This window comes from Electrona antarctica, assembly GCF_951216825.1.
Source record: "Electrona antarctica genome assembly, chromosome: 3".
Classification (NCBI taxonomy): Eukaryota; Metazoa; Chordata; class Actinopteri; order Myctophiformes; family Myctophidae; genus Electrona; species Electrona antarctica.
In genome coordinates, this window is record NC_136808.1 from 33234210 (window position 1) to 33256646 (window position 22437).

At 39.9% G+C, this 22437-nt stretch overlaps 2 protein-coding genes across 2 annotated transcripts; both read left to right on the forward strand.

Annotated features, from left to right (window-relative positions):
• Window positions 1-1112: 1112 nt before the first annotated feature.
• LOC306919742 (low choriolytic enzyme-like) lies at window positions 1113-13484 on the forward strand (the record flags this gene model as incomplete). Its single annotated transcript, XM_079496295.1, has 9 exons — window positions 1113-1199; window positions 1845-1875; window positions 2829-2894; window positions 3549-3713; window positions 4399-4516; window positions 4931-5109; window positions 5316-5397; window positions 6347-6468; window positions 13159-13484. Exons 1-9 carry the CDS (start codon window positions 1125-1127, stop codon window positions 13482-13484), a joined length of 1164 nt encoding a protein of 387 aa, XP_079352421.1. The 5' UTR covers window positions 1113-1124.
• A 2253-nt stretch (window positions 13485-15737) lies between these two features.
• LOC306919743 (low choriolytic enzyme-like) lies at window positions 15738-22059 on the forward strand. The gene is made up of 10 exons (XM_079496296.1): window positions 15738-15824; window positions 16484-16514; window positions 17468-17533; window positions 18196-18360; window positions 19046-19163; window positions 19578-19756; window positions 19899-19980; window positions 20926-21047; window positions 21401-21491; window positions 21946-22059. Exons 1-9 carry the CDS (start codon window positions 15750-15752, stop codon window positions 21451-21453), a joined length of 891 nt encoding a protein of 296 aa, XP_079352422.1. The 5' UTR covers window positions 15738-15749; the 3' UTR covers window positions 21454-21491; window positions 21946-22059.
• Window positions 22060-22437: the final 378 nt, after the last annotated feature.

Consider the following 22437-nt stretch of genomic DNA (forward strand, 5'->3'; position numbering starts at 1 on the left):
GCCTTCAGGAAGGAGATATGGTGTTCCAGCATACAATAAGGTCAGACTGAAGAGGTCTTTTGTCCATCAGTCGACTCTGAGGCTTAATCAGGATTTTGGCCAGGACTAGACTGAGCTGTTTATGCACATTTATGTCAAATGTGTGTATATGTGTTGCGTTCAGTGCAAGCTGACAATAAAGTACTATATCATATCATATCTCTCCGGTAAAAAAGGGCGCACCCGTTGTCCTTTTACCTGTGCCTGCCGACCAAGTAAAAATAGCCACTCTACAGCTCACAACTGGTTGCGGACACGTCACGTGACACTTCTAGTGCGGGACTTGCCAAATTTGTAGCCTAAATTCAAAGTTCTCTATATGGTCTGCAACCAAGGGTGCATAATTGTTGTATTATATAGCTTGTAGTACTAGATCTGCTCTCAAAGTTTGCAACTCAACTCGACTTCATCCCATGATCTGGGAGAACAAATGTCGTTGATCATTTGTTTAATTGGCTTTACCGGCATCAGAATCAGAATTATTTATTTCATTCAGAGTGAATAAATATGCCTACTTTAATATTAAATAAATGCTGTTAACGTCCTCATATAGAGTGGCCTACTACAAATGAACGGTACGTCCTTTCTCTGATCAGTGTCAACACGCAGGATCAGATTTGAAGGCCTGAAGACCTATTAGGAGAAGCATCCAGAGTTGTCAGGGCCGTGCAGAGAGCACTGTGGGGGCAGCTGCCCAAACCCAAGGAAAGGGCACAGGTGCGCATAGCGCACGCCGATCTTTGGGTGTGGTCTTTTTGTGGGGTCCGTCCCTAGCTCGTGCCATTTCGCACATGAAATGTAGTAGGCCTTGGGCACACTTTGTGGGCACACTTTGAGGCAAAAGGAAGTTGCATGTGCCTGACAGTTGTTGTGACAGCAGTGAAGTTGCGTCGGTTCGTTTAAATGCAACAAACGAAAGGTGCAACCGTTTCCACATTGGAGAAATGTGACAACAGAGTGAGAGCTGGGCTCCATATAAGGTCCACATTCAGTTGATCAGACAGTATATATTCCTCTGGTGATTTGTACCAGACAGACAGAAGGACGGACGGACTGACAGACAGACAGACAGACAGATATCAACCATGTTGTCTTTCATCCAGGTTGCTGTGCTCATTGGCTCTCTCTGCTGCTCTGTCCATGGCTTTGTCATAATAAAGGTAATTATTCTAATTTCGTTTTATAGTAAGTAAAGTAGTTGTGTGAACGGTGCCGGTTACAAGTATAAAATTTTCTGGCATTCAGAATTGACTTAATTGTATTTGTTGACCAGTGGTTCCTATGGAGACACAAAGAGTCTCCTTTGTGACTCCATAGGGAACCACTGGTCATCAAATTATTAATGCGCCAAAAACTAAAAATATCCATGAATTCAAGTCTCTATAAGTGAGTAATATTGATAGACAAAATAAGTGATTATAGGTGGTTAATGTATGTTTATGGTAATAAAACTGAATCTAAAAAGTAACTAGTAACTAAAATGTTCAAATAATTGTAGTGGGGTAAAAGTACAATATTTTCCTCAGATGTAATTGTGTAGAAGTAAAAGTTTTTCAAATTGGAAATATTCCACTAAAGTGAAAGTATCTCAAAATTGTACAGTACTTGAGTAAATGTACTTACAGTTGTTACTGTATAAGTTCCTATAGAAAGAAGTAGCATACTGTCACTGTTTCACCATTCCTGTTTCACCAAATCTGTGTGTGTGTGTGTGTGTGTGTGTGTGTGTGTGTGTGTGTGTGTGTGTGTGTGTGTGTGTGTGTGTGTGTGTGTGTGTGTGTGTGTGTGTGTGTGTGTGTGTGCAGGCTTCAGGTGATATGAGCGACGAAGGCCCTGGTAAGGCTGCTCTTCTTCATATAATTTATTTGAATCAATATAAAATGCTTTATAGCATGATTTTTGTAATATTGTTATACAACACTATGAGTAGGCTATGTATGAGTTGTTAATAACTATAATTATTCAGTGTTATAATCAGATTATGAATAAAGCATTATAAGAATATAGGATGCATATAGCATGCTTGCCATTGCAAAAAAAATGAAATATTTGTTAGCATAGCAAGACAGTGTTAGTCTCACGTAACCAGACTGTTGCCTCTCGCAATTTCCAAATGCTTTCATCAGTCTGGAGCAACGGAAGAGCTGTCATGAGTAAACTATAAAGCGGAAGTGGAGCCTCCTCGCCACTTCCTTTACAGTTGCGCACATTTATCCTAATATAAATAGAAATCATGTAAGCTTATATAGCTTGTTGAAAGAAGGAAATAAAAAAAATAAGCTCTAAAGATATTTTAAAATATATTTTCGTGAACGGAAATTGCAGCTTCCTTACTCGGATTTCGGGAGCTGTAGTTCCAGGCTCTATATAGCATTCGGAGATTGTGGAATAGTTGTCTGGCTACACGAGACTAATAAGCCTATAACAATAATAATCACTGTTATATTGCATTATAATTACTGAATGCATTATAAATCAGTATAAGTGGTCATTTGGGTGCTTTAAACTAAAGGGATATATTTCATTTTCAAAAAATGTTTTGGTAATTTTATCGTCTACTCAAACTCAATTTTAACCGCTGCGATGCATTGTCTCCTTTTCAACCAACCATAAAATGACTTGTCTTTTAGTTCTATACTGGATCTCTTCTCCACTATACTCCACAACATTTTACTTTGTTGATGAAATTGTCATAGTTTTAGTCATCATAGCTTTGTTTTTTTTACTGACACTTTATAAAGTTTACACGTAACAGTGTTACCTGTAATAAATGGTGTCTTCTTTCACAGACAACTCCACTATGGAAGAAGAATTGTCTGCAGCCTCCATGATTGAGAAGGCCAATGCTCACATCGGTATGTTCACCTCCACTGTAATGATATACATGTCCTCAATCACAACCACTTCAACCCTGTATCTACCTAGATGACCGGAGTCCCCCAGGGCTCTCTTCTAGGTCCATAGAATCAAATCAAATCACTTGCCTTAAGCGTCACTATGCAACTGTTTTATGTATAAAATGTAATTTTGTCCAATCTGTATGACTAGAGTACGTTAATACAATCTGGATGTTTTATTGTGTCTTACAGAGGCCTCGTATAAGCCCCTCATGGGCTTTTTGCCTCGTAGATCCTAACATCTTCCCTTTTCTATGTTGATTGTTTGTTTTTATACTGTGCTAAATAAATAAATACAAAAAAAAGTACAACATAACTTAATAGAATCTGCATGGTAGAGTATGTTAATACAATATAACTTAACTTATACAATCTGCATGGTATAGTGTTTTGGTACGATGATGCGCGACTGCGACGCACCACCGCTCCTAGCCATGCCGGTCCGCGAACATTTTATGAACTGGCAGCCGGTCTGTGCCGTGGTAATGGCAAGGTTGGGAACCCCTGTTTTAAATGAAGCCCCAGATCTGTACTGCCGGTTGCCAACCTCCTAAATGGCCCTCGGTGTGGGCGTGGCTGCCCACATGACATTGATGTTCCTCCTGTTCCCAGGAGTGGGCGATGACGAGCTAGGCCTAACGATAGTGGACATGGACATCGCCGTGCCGACAGGCCTGGGGAACGCCGACCCGTGCACGGGACGAGCACGCAGCTGTCTGTGGCCCAAGGCTACCGACGGACGCGTCTATGTACCCTTCACCATCTCCAACCAGTACTGTAAGTACAATTTGGAGAACATTGTGATACGATCATTACAGTTGTATACATTATAATAAGATTATTACAGCTTTGATAACATTATAATAAGATTATTACAGTCGTGATAACATTGTAATAGGATCATCACAGTTGTAATTACATTATAATAAGATTATTACAGCTTTGATAACATTATAAGATTATTAGTCGTGATAACATTGTAATAGGATCATCACAGTTGTAACTAGAACGGCACTCTGTCGAATGCCTACTTGCTTGTTGCACACAAGTAGGCCATAAATGGCCTACTAGTGTCTACTAGCGCCCCGTTTGATCGTGCCAGCATATGACGTCAGGGTATAACTAGCTCTCAATGATGACGTAATAAAGATGTGGATTAAAGGACCCAATGCCAGGGTGTAATTGGTTTTCGATGGTGACGTAAGGACGATATGTTTTAGTGTCGGGAGGATTAAAGGTAATGCCCCCATGTATACATGTATGTAATCTGACACCACTGTCATATCAAGCACAAGTAGTCATTACGTCATACGCTGGCACGGCGCATACGCATCAAACATCGTCCTGGACGAAAACTATTACTTGTGCGCTCTGCTTGCGCAAATAATTACTTTGTAATAGCATTACTACAGTTGCGATCACATTGTAATAGGATCATCACAGTTGTAATGAACCTTTCCAGCGGCCAACGAGAGGAACCTCATCCTCCAGGGTCTGAACTCCTTCGCTCAGTCAACCTGCGTCCGTTTCTACCAGCGAAGAAACGAGAGAGCCTTCCTGAACATCCAGTCTCGACAAGGGTAGGAATGAACCCAATTCACACACGCTCATGAATATGTTGGGTTTTTTAACCCATCATTTCCCTCAATATGGCATAGCAGTGGTGCCGCAAATAGAAAATATTTATATCAATTCTTTTAAGCGTGGAACCAAGCCATCCAGGCCCCTTGTGAATCAAGACCATAACACATTTGAGTAGGCCTATGTGTCTAAAAATATTTGAAATCCACAAAATAAAGGGAATGTATACTTTTGCGATTAAAAGAAAATTATTAATAATAAAACAAGAAATATAAAGCTAGGGCTATTTACTTGTGACCCATAAACACCCACAAATGGGTCCCGAGACCCACTGCTTGGGAAACAAGCAGAGGACATTTGACATGCCAGAACCTAATCATGTGATCTCCATCCTCCTCCTACACCAAACGCAGGTGTTTCTCGTTTGTGGGTCGCCAGGGCAACGCTCAGACGTTGTCTCTCCAGCGCAGGGGGTGTGTCTTCCTGGGCACCATCCAGCACGAGCTGCTCCACGCACTGGGCTTCGACCACGAGCAGACCCGCTCCGACCGTGACCAGAACGTACGAATCCTTCTGGAGAACGTGGAGCCTGGTGGGTGGATTCTGACTGGCTGCAGAGCCCCGCTTAGATTGATTGATTGATTGAATCCTTTATTACGTGCGTGCGTGCGTGCGTGCGTGCGTGCGTGCGTGCGTGCGTGCGTGCGTGCGTGCGTGCGTGCGTGCGTGCGTGCGTGCGTGCGTGCGTGCGTGCGTGCGCACTTCTGTGAATTCTAATCAATCTTGATTTTCTTTCAGGAACGGAGGGGAATTTCCGCAGGATCAACACCAGGAATCTGAACACTCCGTATAACTACAGATCTATCATGCACTATTCAGGGTAACTCCATTAAGCTTTCACTATAATACATTAATTGACACTAGTGGAAAAAGTACTCAAATATTTTACTCGCTCTCAGCTGGGGTCCTTGGCCTGAAAGACGTTGAAGACCCCTGTATGATAGTGTAATAACATGCTATTCAACCATAACTCTGTAATTGCAGTCATTATTTCTGATTATAATTAAGGCGTAATAAAAAAAGAGAAGTGCAGTAAATCAAACTCTATAGTTTTAAAGAGCATAAATGAAGCCTGATTCATACATTGGTGATACAGGGCATCGCTCGACAAATATAATATATTTTCAAATATAAGAATAGCATAATAAGCTAATCTTACAAGCTTACAACGTGCTGTAAGCTTGTAGATGTGCTATTTCCCCTATTTTAAAGAAATTCCGAAAGCATACAATTATTCAAAATGTCAGTGATGTCTTTGTTTTTATTATGTTATTTGTCATATCTGACCCGTGCAATTTTTGAGTATGATCCTATAACACATAACAGTCAACCAGAAATATAATTTTAACTCATATGTTCCAACGTTCAATGCCAAAAACACAATTTAAATTGTTAATTGCAATTATAATTTTACGACAAATAAATGTCAACTTAAAGCAGTAGTTCATCCAAAGAATTACCTATTTTCTGTCAATTACACACCCATGAAGCCTTGAATTCATGGAGATATTTTCGTTTTTGTCACCTTCCTATAAGCAAATAATTTGATGACCGGATCATCGGCCAATAGGTGACTCAGTAGGAGACTCTTTGGGTCTCGAGACTACACTTTGAGTCTTGAGACTCCAACGGTCATTCAAATAATTGGCTTAGGAATATGACAACTACTACTTTAAATGTTGTAATGGCGACAGCTCTAAGAATCGCAGTCCTATAATGTCCTCATGCAGCTCACAGTAAAAGTTGTGTTTTTTCCCTCCACGGTATAGCACCGCCTTCTCCCGGAACGGCCGTCCCACCATCGTGCCGATCCCCAACCCCAACGTCCGCCTGGGCAACACCCAGATGGACACCACCGACATCCTCAGGATCAACCGCCTCTACCAATGCAGTAAGTATACCCAGGGCTCTATTTTTGTCCATGCTAAACCCCTTATCCCTAAACTACTTTGCCTTTTTTTTTTTAAACAATTTTGATTCTCAACCTTTTCAGGCTGTGCCCCCCCCAAAATAATCCTATCATATTTGAACTGGGGACCCTCAACATATAATCATAATTGAACTGGGGGGACCCCCATTCCCTCCTCTCGGGCCTGCCAAAGAAGTCAACAGACAGAATCCAACTTGTTCAAAATGCGGCTGCTAGGGTTTTAACCAAAACTAAGATGAGAGATCATATTACTCCAGTTTTACACTCACTACATTGGCTCCCGGTGGTTTTTAGGATTGATTTTAAAATTATTTTACTTGTTTATAAATCCCTAAACGGTCTTGCACCCTCATACCTCCGCGAATGCCTACCCAGATACGTTCCTAACCGCCCCCTCAGGTCCTCCACTGCTGGCCTGCTTGAAGTGCCTGAAAGAATGTCTACAAAAAAGTATGGTGAGGCAGCCTTCTGCTTCTATGGGCCTACAGCCTGGAATCGACTTCCATTTCAACTTAGACACGCACCCTCTGTAGACATTTTTAAAGCTCAACTCAAGACTCACCTTTTTACTCTTGCTTTTAATTGAGTTTTAGTTTTAGTTTTAGTTGAGTTCTCTATTCTGACCTTTTGCGGTGTGCTTTGTTTCTCGTCCATCTATGTTTTTATGCTTTTTTTGTTGTTTGCTCTTTACCATTGTTTTATCCGTCTAACTGCTTGCCTGTGTTTTATTGCTATTTTTATGTACTGCCCTGTGAAGCACTTTGAGTTGCATTTATGTATGAAAGGTGCTATAGAAATAAAGTTTATTATTATTATTATACCCTGACAAGCATTTGGAATGTAGGAGTTGGGGCATTACATTTAGTTTGACTCAGTTCCACAGATAAATGTTGTAGATTGGCTATTTTCTCAATGTTTGCTAAAATGTTGGCCAATGTGTTTGTCCAGTTTATATAGTATAGTTTGACTGTACTATCTCCTCCACAGGCACATCTGACCCCATGCTCCCCCCTGACGAGAATATGGAGGACCTCTTATAAGAGGACATCTTATCATGGAAGTTTGGAACCAAATTAAGGTAAAGACTGTTATGTATTCATTTAACCCTTTGAATATATATATATATATATATATATATATATATATATATATATATATATATATATATATTCTTTTTTTTTTTTTCATCATTGAATTGTTTTTAATTAATGAAAGATCACACCTGTGTGAACTGAGTGGTGCAACTCCCCTCTCCCCCTGGCTCTCTCTCTCTCTCTCTGTATAATTAGCAGGCAACAGTGCAACACTATCTCTCTATCTCTGTTTCTGGCACAACAGCGCCACTTTTGCCCCTACTGGTACTCTAAACATCGGGACATAGTCACATAGGAACATAGCTGTTCCTTGGAGTGGTTGCACCACTCAAAAATGTAGTAAAATCTACAAGCCGGTCAGCATGTGTGTATGGTGTACTCACTGTGTATACTTCCACAGATCTCTCTCTCTCTCTCTCCTGTCTTCTCAGGAGGAGCTGTAGGAGGAGGATGAGAAGAAATGAGACAATGTGTGTGCAGCTTTGCTTCTGATTATTATAAAACAAACAGCACATATAGGCTGGTTGAATAAGCTTTGATGTCATCAATATTTACTTTTGATATACTCTTGCAAAGAATTATGTTTTTGACTTTGTGCCAACAGACTTGCATATAACCAATTCATTATATACTTCTGTATTGATCAAACATTTAAAAAAATCAATAAAACCAATGTGGCATTATAAAAACCTATTAATCTACATTTATTTCTGTGTCAATTCACGTTGAATCCAATGTTACAATACATAATATCCTCTCTGTCGGGTAGAAAACTCATAATGTTCAAAACCATCACTTTTCAGAATTCAAATCGAATAGAAATAGGGGGGAAATAGCAGACGTACAATCTCAAAAGCTTGTAGATCGGCTATTTCTGCTGCTTTTGTGCAACGAATTATAGTGTGACCAAATGGCCAACTGATTGTGCTGTAAAATACATGCCCAAAGTGCACGCTTGCTGGGTGGTCTATGGACACATTGGACAAACAAGCAAGCTACAAAGTTTATTTATTTTATTCAAACAACATCACCATCATCTCTCTCACTGTCTGCTCTGGATCATCAAACAGTCAAAATCAGATTCAGAACTTTAAATGTTTGCCAGGAACTAAATGATAAAACTTTGGAACCGCACTATTCCTTCATACTTTCACATAGAAACTCGATTCACAAACAGAACAATCCCCCTTACTGGTGGAAATGCACACTTGATACTTTGAAACAATTTGTAGTTTGAGATATTTAACTTTAAAGCACCCAATGCATTTCCAAAGGGGTTTGCTACTGGGGAGAGAGGACACAGGAGCAATGACAATGTTTTTTGTAAAGTCACTGCGGCCGCAATTTTTACACTACGGATATATTTTTTACATCACCAAGTTTGCACGGGTCTGCTCTCAGATTTAATCCAAAAACCTAAACTGTGTCATGTATACATTTTGAGTTAAGACCATTAATATCAATCAACCCGTGTCCCTCTGCATTATAGCAATTAGTGTGGTGGTCTAGTCTTTGGTAAGTCTTTGGCTGCTCAGTGGTGCAAACTGCAAAGTAACTAAGTACTGTACATGTTCTCAAGTATATACAAGTGCTTACTGCTTACAATGCAATAATTCCAGCATTTGACAGCGTTAGTTACTTGTTACTTTGCAGATTAACCTACAGTAACCACATACAGCCAATCTACAATGTGACTTGTTATGCTTGATCTGATGTTTTATGAAAATGTGAGTACTTGGTACTCAAAGTACATTTTGATGCTAAAACGCTTGTATATGCCAAGCTCCAACTGCCATGCCCCCCCCCCCCCCCCCCCCCCCCCCACACACACACACACACCCCACCCCATGCATACTCCATCGCCACCCCACATTTTTTTTTGTTACAGACTATTGTATTTAAAGTGGTTGTAAAAGCATGACAGGGACAGATTCTTTCTGTTGCTCGACAGTTTGAGTTTGTTTCAACCATTTTGCAATAAATGATAATAATACCCTTCTAAACCTTCAATATCGAGCTCTCTGCTGGAAACCTTTGGACATGTTTCAGAAAATGAAAAACAATAATAAAACAAACCAGTGTTTCAATGGATCCAATAGTTATTTAGTCATAAACCCTTGTTAATAGGTTTATCGGTTCAATGTTTATAAAACCCACACACACTCTTAACCACTTTGACTTCAACTTATTGGGCCCGATTAAGCAAGTCGAAAAACCCATGCGGTAATACATATTTTGGCCTCGCTCTGCGCCTTTTCGTATTATGGAAGCCGTGGTGAACGCTCACTCATATGGAATACCACGTTCCTGAATATTTTAGCATTGGGGGAGTGTCCATATGTTAATTATTTTCGCTTTGCGCTATTTGCTATTAAGCCCCTTGACCTAAAAACCCTCAGCGCATACCGTTTCCACCTGGGTCTGACCATAAGCAAAAGGCACTGTTTGATTTTACACTTGAGCGGCTCTGGCAACACATTCTCATCCCATGTCATAATTTTACCTCGCCTTCTGACGTTTGGCAGGAGCATGAATTACCTCACCTATTGACGTATATCGGAAAAATAATACGTCATGGCGTGACTTAAGTGTAAAAAGGTCACGCTCTGACGTTTTTTATTTTTCTGTCTAAAATAATCTGAAGCTATATTATTATTCATGTCATGTTAGAGCAGGTCTGAAATAAATGTCAGAGCTGATATCGACATATAAATATGAAATAAATGCTTAAACATGTCACTATGTCTAATGTTATAACCATTGGGTTAACCAATGCTAACAGCTTCCCTGCTAAAGTATGCAAATTCCGCTAAAATCCGCCTTTTTGTACACAATCGTTTTGGAAGATAATACTAGTCTTTTACTAACTGGCTAACAGAAATAGCAGATAAAGAAGTATTAACACTGATAGTTTGTAAAAAGTGTGTTTATTTTGGTCCGCCTAAAGCTAATTGCTCTGGAGTGCTGCTGGAGTGTTGCCATGTCTGTAAGCGGCTTCTTTTTCTGTAAAGTTGCTTGTAAATATTGGTAGTTGTGGTTGCTTTTCTTGTTTCTAAAGTGCTTATTTGGGCTTTTCTCCTAATGTTGTTTAAACCAGTGATCCTCACACAGCGACATTCCCATGTCAAGGACCCCCAGATGAATGCATTTGCCCAACTAAGCCAGTGACCCCATGACAGATTTGTGTTTTTAAATGTTTCAATAACATTTTTCAAAAATATTCCACAATTGTCACTTTTTTCAAAGATTACTTTTGAAAATAGCACATCTACCAGCTCACAATGCATCACATTCATTCATTAAAACTATGAACTCTGACTGCAGGGGGATATATATTTATAATGATCATTATAACAATGTGCAAGAAAATATGTAAAAAGAAGGAAGAACTTTATATTTGTGGACAATCAAAATATGCTTGAAATTTTAATGTGGTGTCATTAAAATGAATCTTGATATGGCAGACTCACTATCTAGAAAATAAAAACATGGCACTTCATTTAAAATAGGTTGCAGACCCCTGTTATATGCGATTCTTTTGGGAGTATGTTTATAGACCTATTTACTTGTTTCTATGAGACATGGCAACAACTTTCTGGCTTTCTGTGATTGTAAAGGGTCATATATTGCTCATTTCTCAACCTTTTTTTAAAATCAAAACATCTCCATAATCATTGGGAATTCTTCTTCAATAAAATGCTACGAGCGAAGACCATAACATTGGGGCCGCAGCAATACGCATGGCGCACGTATTATGGCATTTCAACTCATTCCTTCGTCGTGACTCGAATGAAATAAAATAAAATAAACGTTATTTTACTGGTGTTTTTAGAAACAAATAAAGAGCGTGTGTGCAACAGTGCATATACGTGCATGCACTATATGCTATATTTCCTCGTCGGGATGGTGAGCTCTTCACAGCTCTGTCTTTCATATTATTCTTATAATATTTGATATTATAAACACTCATGGTTCTCTCATTTCTCAACCGTTTTTTAAAATGTAAAAATCCCCATATTCCTTAGGAATCTTGCTTTCATTCGCTGTATGGTACATGGTTCTATTTTTATCGAATTAAACAATATCAAACGAACTTGTATGTTCGGGGGTTAGACGATTCTGGGAACATTACGCATGGATTGCCAATTTGCCAGCCAATGCTGCGTATCTACTCGCAGTTCAATTCCGATCTGAAAGGTATAGGTAGGTGCCATTTCAAAGGCTTAGTTATTCATTTATGAATCAAATTAACTAGAATAAAGATTTTTACAGCTGTTGTCCTTCTGTCTGTCTGGTACGAATCACCGGAGGACCCATATATATATACTGTCTGATCAACTGAATGTGGACCTTATATGGAGCCCAGCTCTCACTCTGTTGTCACATTTCTCCAATGTGGAAACGGTTGCAGAATATCCACCGTTCGTTTGTGGCATTTAAACGAACCGACGCAACTTCACTGCTAATATCACAACAACTGTCAGACACATGCAGGGGGGGGTCTTGGGCACCTTCCCTTTTGCCTCAAAGTTCCCCCTCCACCACCCCCCCCAAAAATGGGCGAAATGGCAGGCCATAAAACAATCAATATTATATATTTTAATGTTTACATATAGTAATGAGAATGTATTGCTTATTTTACTGTCCGCAATGACATGGGCCAATAACTAATTATGGAACATCTTGCCCCATTAGCATAAGATATCCAAGGCCTACTACATTTCATGTGCAAAATGGCACGAGCTAGGGACGGACCCCACAAAAAGACCACACCCAAAAATCGGCGTGCACTATGCACGTGCACACATTTGCCCTTTTCTTGGGTTTGGGCAGCTGCCCCCACAGTGCTCTCTGCACGGCCCTGAAAACTCTGGATGCTTCTCCTAATATTGGTCTTCAGGCCTTCAAATCAGATCCTGCGTGTTGACACTGATCAGAGCAAAGGTCACCGAACTGTATATAAAGGACTGATTTGTAGTAGGCCAGTACTCTATATGAGGACGTTAACAGCATTTATTTAATATTAAAGTAGGCATATTTATTCACTCTGAATGAAATAAATAATTCTGATTCTGATGCCTCCTCCTGATTGCTCCGTTTCATTGAGAGAGAGAGAGAGAGAGAGAGAGAGAGAGAGAGAGAGAGAGAGAGAGAGAGAGAGAGAGAGAGAGAGAGAGCAATCACATCAAATAGCGTGGTCATGTCCAGTCGCAAAGCACACGGCACATCTCTTGAACAACTAAAAGAATGCCTGGACTGGACTGTTTGGGACACTTTTGGAAACGGTTCATTGGATGAAATCACTATGGTCACAAATGATTACAATAATTTCCGTGTAGATTTGGTTGTTCCGAAAAAGGAGATAAAAATGTACCCAAATAATAAATCATATGTGACCAAGGATATAAAAGAGGTAATAAATGAAAGGAAAACATGCAGCCTTCATAAACAAAGATCTCAGTGCACTGAAATTAACAGAAAAAAGCTCAAAAACAAAATGAGGCAGGCAAAATTGGCACATCTAGAGAATGTGTTCATGACTAATAATCATAAAAAGGTGTGGGACACTATGAAGTCTATGACGGGAATGTCAGCACCAACCAAACCATCATGACAGACAATGAACCTGGCCTTGCTGCAGACGACCTAAACACTTTCTTTGCCAGATTCGAATTATTGGACAATTCTTATAAGTGCACTGATATACTTAAGGCTGTAACACCTGCCCCCTCAGACAGAATCATCAGCACAGAGGAGGATGTCAGGAAAGTGTTTCAGTGTACTAACACAAGGAAAGCCAATGGGCCAGATGAGTGCAGTGCTTTTCTCCTTAAGAACTTGAGTTGGCTCCAGTGTGGCAACCAATATTTCAAACCTCTGTAGACACACACACAATTCCTCTGTCTTGGAAAACCTCACACATAAAGCCATTACCCAAAATCCAATGTCCAAAAGAACATAAGGATTATAGACCCATAGCTCTCACTTCAGTGATTATGAAATCACTTGAAAGAATACTTTTACAACATCTTGTTAGTATGACCCCTGTCAGTTTGCTTATAAAAAGGGTTGCGGCACAGAGGATGCGGTTGTCACACTGGTCCACTTAATTACGAAACACCTAAATAAGTCAAATAAGAATTATGCAAGGGTGCTGTTCTTAGACTTTTCTTCAGCTTTCAATGCAATACAGTCTGATATACTAGGGTCAAAGATGGTACAGTTGGAACTGAATACATACTTAATTCACTGGTATGCTTCCTTTCTTACTAACAGAGTACAGAGGGTGAAAGTGAACACAACCTTCTCCGCAGCATTAACTACGAATGTTGGTGCCCCCCAGGGGTGTGTAAGGTCAGCTGTACTTTTCACCCTTTATACTGACAGCTGTCGTACTGAGGAATATTGTCTGATTGTCGCACCGACACATCAGATCAGTACATTCTAAAGTACTCGGATGATACAACTTTAATTTCTCTTCTAGATAGTTCCAGTGATCCTGGACTGCACCAACACAGAGTAAAAAATAAGGTGGTTGAATTGAGTGATAACAACGCTCTCATCATTAACACAAAAAAGACAGAAGAGATTATTTTTGGTGCACCACTAGAGACACACAGATCCCCCATCACTATTCATAGTGAACAGATTAACCAGGTATGTTCATATAAATACCTAGGAGTAGAAATAGATCATCTCCTGTCGTGGAAAGATCAGATTGAATCAGTGTGTAAGAAAACAACGCAAAGAATCTATTTCCTTCGCCGTTTAAGATCCTTTGGTGCTAGTAGACGGATTCTTCTTTTGGTTTTCACTTCTGTTATTATGAGTGTTCTTCAGTACTGTAGTAACACCAGGTAGCCTTAAAGTCACAACTGCTGCAACAACTAAACATTTGTTCAAAGATTGTTGGACAACCACTTCAGAGGCTCTATACATCCACGTATGATAACAGCATCCTAAGGTTAGCAAGGAATATCACCTCTAATACTAGCCATGTTTTGCATGGAGAGTATAGGTTGCTGCCTTCAGGAAGGAGATATGGTGTTCCAGCATACAATAAGGTCAGACTGAAGAGGTCTTTTGTCCATCAGTCGACTCTGAGGCTTAATCAGGATTTTGGCCAGGACTAGACTGAGCTGTTTATGCACATTTATGTCAAATGTGTGTATATGTGTTGCGTTCAGTGCAAGCTGACAATAAAGTACTATATCATATCATATCTCTCCGGTAAAAAAGGGCGCACCCGTTGTCCTTTTACCTGTGCCTGCCGACCAAGTAAAAATAGCCACTCTACAGCTCACAACTGGTTGCGGACACGTCACGTGACACTTCTAGTGCGGGACTTGCCAAATTTGTAGCCTAAATTCAAAGTTCTCTATATGGTCTGCAACCAAGGGTGCATAATTGTTGTATTATATAGCTTGTAGTACTAGATCTGCTCTCAAAGTTTGCAACTCAACTCGACTTCATCCCATGATCTGGGAGAACAAATGTCGTTGATCATTTGTTTAATTGGCTTTACCGGCATCAGAATCAGAATTATTTATTTCATTCAGAGTGAATAAATATGCCTACTTTAATATTAAATAAATGCTGTTAACGTCCTCATATAGAGTGGCCTACTACAAATGAACGGTACGTCCTTTCTCTGATCAGTGTCAACACGCAGGATCAGATTTGAAGGCCTGAAGACCTATTAGGAGAAGCATCCAGAGTTGTCAGGGCCGTGCAGAGAGCACTGTGGGGGCAGCTGCCCAAACCCAAGGAAAGGGCACAGGTGCGCATAGCGCACGCCGATCTTTGGGTGTGGTCTTTTTGTGGGGTCCGTCCCTAGCTCGTGCCATTTCGCACATGAAATGTAGTAGGCCTTGGGCACACTTTGTGGGCACACTTTGAGGCAAAAGGAAGTTGCATGTGCCTGACAGTTGTTGTGACAGCAGTGAAGTTGCGTCGGTTCGTTTAAATGCAACAAACGAAAGGTGCAACCGTTTCCACATTGGAGAAATGTGACAACAGAGTGAGAGCTGGGCTCCATATAAGGTCCACATTCAGTTGATCAGACAGTATATATTCCTCTGGTGATTTGTACCAGACAGACAGAAGGACGGACGGACTGACAGACAGACAGACAGACAGATATCAACCATGTTGTCTTTCATCCAGGTTGCTGTGCTCATTGGCTCTCTCTGCTGCTCTGTCCATGGCTTTGTCATAATAAAGGTAATTATTCTAATTTCGTTTTATAGTAAGTAAAGTAGTTGTGTGAACGGTGCCGGTTACAAGTATAAAATTCTGGCATTCAGAATTGACTTAATTGTATTTGTTGACCAGTGGTTCCTATGGAGACACAAAGAGTCTCCTTTGTGACTCCATAGGGAACCACTGGTCATCAAATTATTAATGCGCCAAAAACTAAAAATATCCATGAATTCAAGTCTCTATAAGTGAGTAATATTGATAGACAAAATAAGTGATTATAGGTGGTTAATGTATGTTTATGGTAATAAAACTGAATCTAAAAAGTAACTAGTAACTAAAATGTTCAAATAATTGTAGTGGGGTAAAAGTACAATATTTTCCTCAGATGTAATTGTGTAGAAGTAAAAGTTTTTCAAATTGGAAATATTCCACTAAAGTGAAAGTATCTCAAAATTGTACAGTACTTGAGTAAATGTACTTACAGTTGTTACTGTATAAGTTCCTATAGAAAGAAGTAGCATACTGTCACTGTTTCACCATTCCTGTTTCACCAAATCTGTGTGTGTGTGTGTGTGTGTGTGTGTGTGTGTGTGTGTGTGTGTGTGTGTGTGTGTGTGTGTGTGTGTGTGTGTGTGTGTGTGTGTGTGTGTGTGTGTGTGTGTGTGTGTGTGTGTGTGCAGGCTTCAGGTGATATGAGCGACGAAGGCCCTGGTAAGGCTGCTCTTCTTCATATAATTTATTTGAATCAATATAAAATGCTTTATAGCATGATTTTTGTAATATTGTTATACAACACTATGAGTAGGCTATGTATGAGTTGTTAATAACTATAATTATTCAGTGTTATAATCAGATTATGAATAAAGCATTATAAGAATATAGGATGCATATAGCATGCTTGCCATTGCAAAAAAAATGAAATATTTGTTAGCATAGCAAGACAGTGTTAGTCTCACGTAACCAGACTGTTGCCTCTCGCAATTTCCAAATGCTTTCATCAGTCTGGAGCAACGGAAGAGCTGTCATGAGTAAACTATAAAGCGGAAGTGGAGCCTCCTCGCCACTTCCTTTACAGTTGCGCACATTTATCCTAATATAAATAGAAATCATGTAAGCTTATATAGCTTGTTGAAAGAAGGAAATAAAAAAAATAAGCTCTAAAGATATTTTAAAATATATTTTCGTGAACGGAAATTGCAGCTTCCTTACTCGGATTTCGGGAGCTGTAGTTCCAGGCTCTATATAGCATTTGGAGATTGTGGAATAGTTGTCTGGCTACACGAGACTAATAAGCCTATAACAATAATAATCACTGTTATATTGCATTATAATTACTGAATGCATTATAAATCAGTATAAGTGGTCATTTGGGTGCTTTAAACTAAAGGGATATATTTCATTTTCAAAAAATGTTTTGGTAATTTTATCGTCTACTCAAACTCAATTTTAACCGCTGCGATGCATTGTCTCCTTTTCAACCAACCATAAAATGACTTGTCTTTTAGTTCTATACTGGATCTCTTCTCCACTATACTCCACAACATTTTACTTTGTTGATGAAATTGTCATAGTTTTAGTCATCATAGCTTTGTTTTTTTTACTGACACTTTATAAAGTTTACACGTAACAGTGTTACCTGTAATAAATGGTGTCTTCTTTCACAGACAACTCCACTATGGAAGAAGAATTGTCTGCAGCCTCCATGATTGAGAAGGCCAATGCTCACATCGGTATGTTCACCTCCACTGTAATGATATACATGTCCTCAATCACAACCACTTCAACCCTGTATCTACCTAGATGACCGGAGTCCCCCAGGGCTCTCTTCTAGGTCCATGAGTATTTCCCTCTATATCAAATCACTTGCCTTAAGCGTCACTATGCAACTGTTTTATGTATAAAATGTAATTTTGTCCAATCTGTATGACTAGAGTACGTTAATACAATCTGGATGTTTTATTGTGTCTTACAGAGGCCTCGTATAAGCCCCTCATGGGCTTTTTGCCTCGTAGATCCTAACATCTTCCCTTTTCTATGTTGATTGTTTGTTTTTATACTGTGCTAAATAAATAAATACAAAAAAAAGTACAACATAACTTAATAGAATCTGCATGGTAGAGTATGTTAATACAATATAACTTAACTTATACAATCTGCATGGTATAGTGTTTTGGTACGATGATGCGCGACTGCGACGCACCACCGCTCCTAGCCATGCCGGTCCGCGAACATTTTATGAACTGGCAGCCGGTCTGTGCCGTGGTAATGGCAAGGTTGGGAACCCCTGTTTTAAATGAAGCCCCAGATCTGTACTGCCGGTTGCCAACCTCCTAAATGGCCCTCGGTGTGGGCGTGGCTGCACACATGACATTGATGTTCCTCCTGTTCCCAGGAGTGGGCGATGACGAGCTAGGCCTAACGATAGTGGACATGGACATCGCCGTGCCGACAGGCCTGGGGAACGCCGACCCGTGCACGGGACGAGCACGCAGCTGTCTGTGGCCCAAGGCTACCGACGGACGCGTCTATGTACCCTTCACCATCTCCAACCAGTACTGTAAGTACAATTTGGAGAACATTGTGATACGATCATTACAGTTGTATACATTATAATAAGATTATTACAGCTTTGATAACATTATAATAAGATTATTACAGTCGTGATAACATTGTAATAGGATCATCACAGTTGTAATTACATTATAATAAGATTATTACAGCTTTGATAACATTATAAGATTATTAGTCGTGATAACATTGTAATAGGATCATCACAGTTGTAACTAGAACTGCACTCTGTCGAATGCCTACTTGCTTGTTGCACACAAGTAGGCCATAAATGGCCTACTAGTGTCTACTAGCGCCCCGTTTGATCGTGCCAGCATATGACGTCAGGGTATAACTAGCTCTCAATGATGACGTAATAAAGATGTGGATTAAAGGACCCAATGCCAGGGTGTAATTGGTTTTCGATGGTGACGTAAGGACGATATGTTTTAGTGTCGGGAGGATTAAAGGTAATGCCCCCATGTATACATGTATGTAATCTGACACCACTGTCATATCAAGCACAAGTAGTCATTACGTCATACGCTGGCACGGCGCATACGCATCAAACATCGTCCTGGACGAAAACTATTACTTACGCGCTCTGCTTGCGCAAATAATTACATTGTAATAGCATTACTACAGTTGCGATCACATTGTAATAGGATCATCACAGTTGTAATGAACCTTTCCAGCGGCCAACGAGAGGAACCTCATCCTCCAGGGTCTGAACTCTTTCGCTCAGTCAACCTGCGTTCGTTTCTACCAGCGAAGAAACGAGAGAGCCTTCCTGAACATCCAGTCTCGACAAGGGTAGGAATGAACCCAATTCACACACGCTCATGAATATGTTGGGTTTTTTAACCCATAATTTCCCTCAATATGGCATAGCAGTGGTGCCGCAAATAGAAAATATTTATATCAATTCTTTTAAGCGTGGAACCAAGCCATCCAGGCCCCTTGTGAATCAAGACCATAACACATTTGAGTAGGCCTATGTGTCTAAAAATATTTGAAATCCACAAAATAAAGGGAATGTATACTTTTGCGATTAAAAGAAAATTATTAATAATAAAACAAGAAATATAAAGCTAGGGCTATTTACTTGTGACCCATAAACACCCACAAATGGGTCCCGAGACCCACTGCTTGGAAAACAAGCAGAGGACATTTGACATGCCAGAACCTAATCATGTGATCTCCATCCTCCTCCTACACCAAACGCAGGTGTTTCTCGTTTGTGGGTCGCCAGGGCAACGCTCAGACGTTGTCTCTCCAGCGCAGGGGGTGTGTCTTCCTGGGCACCATCCAGCACGAGCTCCTCCACGCGCTGGGCTTCGACCACGAGCAGACCCGCTCCGACCGTGACCAGAACGTACGAATCCTTCTGGAGAACGTGGAGCCTGGTGGGTGGATTCTGACTGGCTGCAGAGCCCCGCTTAGATTGATTGATTGATTGAATCCTTTATTACGTGCGTGCGTGCGTGCGTGCGTGCGTGCGTGCGTGCGCACTTCTGTGAATTCTAATCAATCTTGATTTTCTTTCAGGAACGGAGGGGAATTTCCGCAGGATCAACACCAGGAATCTGAACACTCCGTATAACTACAGATCTATCATGCACTATTCAGGGTAACTCCATTAAGCTTTCACTATAATACATTAATTGACACTAGTGGAAAAAGTACTCAAATATTTTACTCGCTCTCAGCTGGGGTCCTTGGCCTGAAAGACGTTGAAGACCCCTGTATGATAGTGTAATAACATGCTATTCAACCATAACTCTGTAATTGCAGTCATTATTTCTGATTATAATTAAGGCGTAATAAAAAAAGAGAAGTGCAGTAAATCAAACTCTATAGTTTTAAAGAGCATAAATGAAGCCTGATTCATACATTGGTGATACAGGGCATCGCTCGAAAAATATAATATATTTTCAAATATAAGAATAGCATAATAAGCTAATCTTACAAGCTGACAACGTGCTGTAAGCTTGTAGATGTGCTATTTCCCCTATTTTAAAGAAATTCCGAAAGCATACAATTATTCAAAATGTCAGTGATGTCTTTGTATTTATTATGTTATTTGTCATATCTGACCCGTGCAATTTTTGAGTATGATCCTATAACACATAACAGTCAACCAGAAATATAATTTTAACTCATATGTTCCAACGTTCAATGCCAAAAACACAATTTAAATTGTTAATTGCAATTATAATTTTACGACAAATAAATGTCAACTTAAAGCAGTAGTTCATCCAAAAAATTACCTATTTTCTGTCAATTACACACCCATGAAGCCTTGAATTCATGGAGATATTTTCGTTTTTGTCACCTTCCTATAAGCAAATAATTTGATGACCGGATCATCGGCCAATAGGTGACTCAGTAGGAGACTCTTTGGGTCTCGAAACTCCACTTTGAGTCTTGAGACTCCAACGGTCATTAAAATAATTGGCTTAGGAATATGACAACTACTACTTTAAATGTTGTAATGGCGACAGCTCTAAGAATCGCAGTCCTATAATGTCCTCATGCAGCTCACAGTAAAAGTTGTTTTCCCTCCACGGTATAGCACCGCCTTCTCCCGGAACGGCCGTCCCACCATCGTGCCGATCCCCAACCCCAACGTCCGCCTGGGCAACACCCAGATGGACACCACCGACATCCTCAGGATCAACCGCCTCTACCAATGCAGTAAGTACCCAGGGCTCTATTTTTGTCCATGCTAAACCCCTTATCCCTAAACTACTTTGCCTTTTTTTTTTTAAACAATTTTGATTCTCAACCTTTTCAGGCTGTGCCCCCCCCAAAATAATCCTATCATATTTGAACTGGGGACCCTCAACATATAATCATAATTGAACTGGGGGGACCCCCATACCCTGACAAGCATTTGGAATGTAGGAGTTGGGGCATTACATTTAGTTTGACTCAGTTCCACAGATAAATGTTGTAGATTGGCTATTTTCTCAATGTTTGCTAAAATGTTGGCCAATGTGTTTGTCCAGTTTATATAGTATAGTTTGACTGTACTATCTCCTCCACAGGCACATCTGACCCCATGCTCCCCCCTGACGAGAATATGGAGGACCTCTTATAAGAGGACCTCTTATCATGGAAGTTTGGAACCAAATTAAGGTAAAGACTGTTATGTATTCATTTAACCCTTTGAATATATATATATATATATATATATATATATATATATATATATATATATATATTCTTTTTTTTCTTTTTTCTTTTTTTTCATCATTGAATTGTTTTTAATTAATGAAAGATCACACCTGTGTGAACTGAGTGGTGCAACTCCCCTCTCCCCCTGGCTCTCTCTCTCTCTCTCTGTATAATTAGCAGGCAACAGTGCAACACTATCTCTCTATCTCTGTTTCTGGCACAACAGCGCCACTTTTGCCCCTACTGGTACTCTAAACATCGGGACATAGTCACATAGGAACATAGCTGTTCCTTGGAGTGGTTGCACCACTCAAAAATGTAGTAAAATCTACAAGCCGGTCAGCATGTGTGTATGGTGTACTCACTGTGTATACTTCCACAGATCTCTCTCTCTCTCTCTCTCCTGTCTTCTCAGGAGGAGCTGTAGGAGGAGGATGAGAAGAAATGAGACAATGTGTGTGCAGCTTTGCTTCTGATTATTATAAAACAAACAGCACATATAGGCTGGTTGAATAAGCTTTGATGTCATCAATATTTACTTTTGATATACTCTTGCAAATAATTATGTTTTTGACTTTGTGCCAACAGACTTGCATATAACCAATTCATTATATACTTCTGTATTGATCAAACATTTAAAAAAATCAATAAAACCAATGTGGCATTATAAAAACCTATTAATCTACATTTATTTCTGTGTCAATTCACGTTGAATCCAATGTTACAATACATAATATCCTCTCTGTCGGGTAGAAAACTCATAATGTTCAAAACCATCACTTTTCAGAATTCAAATCGAATAGAAATAGGGGGGAAATAGCAGACGTACAATCTCAAAAGCTTGTAGATCGGCTATTTCTGCTGCTTTTGTGCAACGAATTATAGTGTGACCAAATGGCCAACTGAT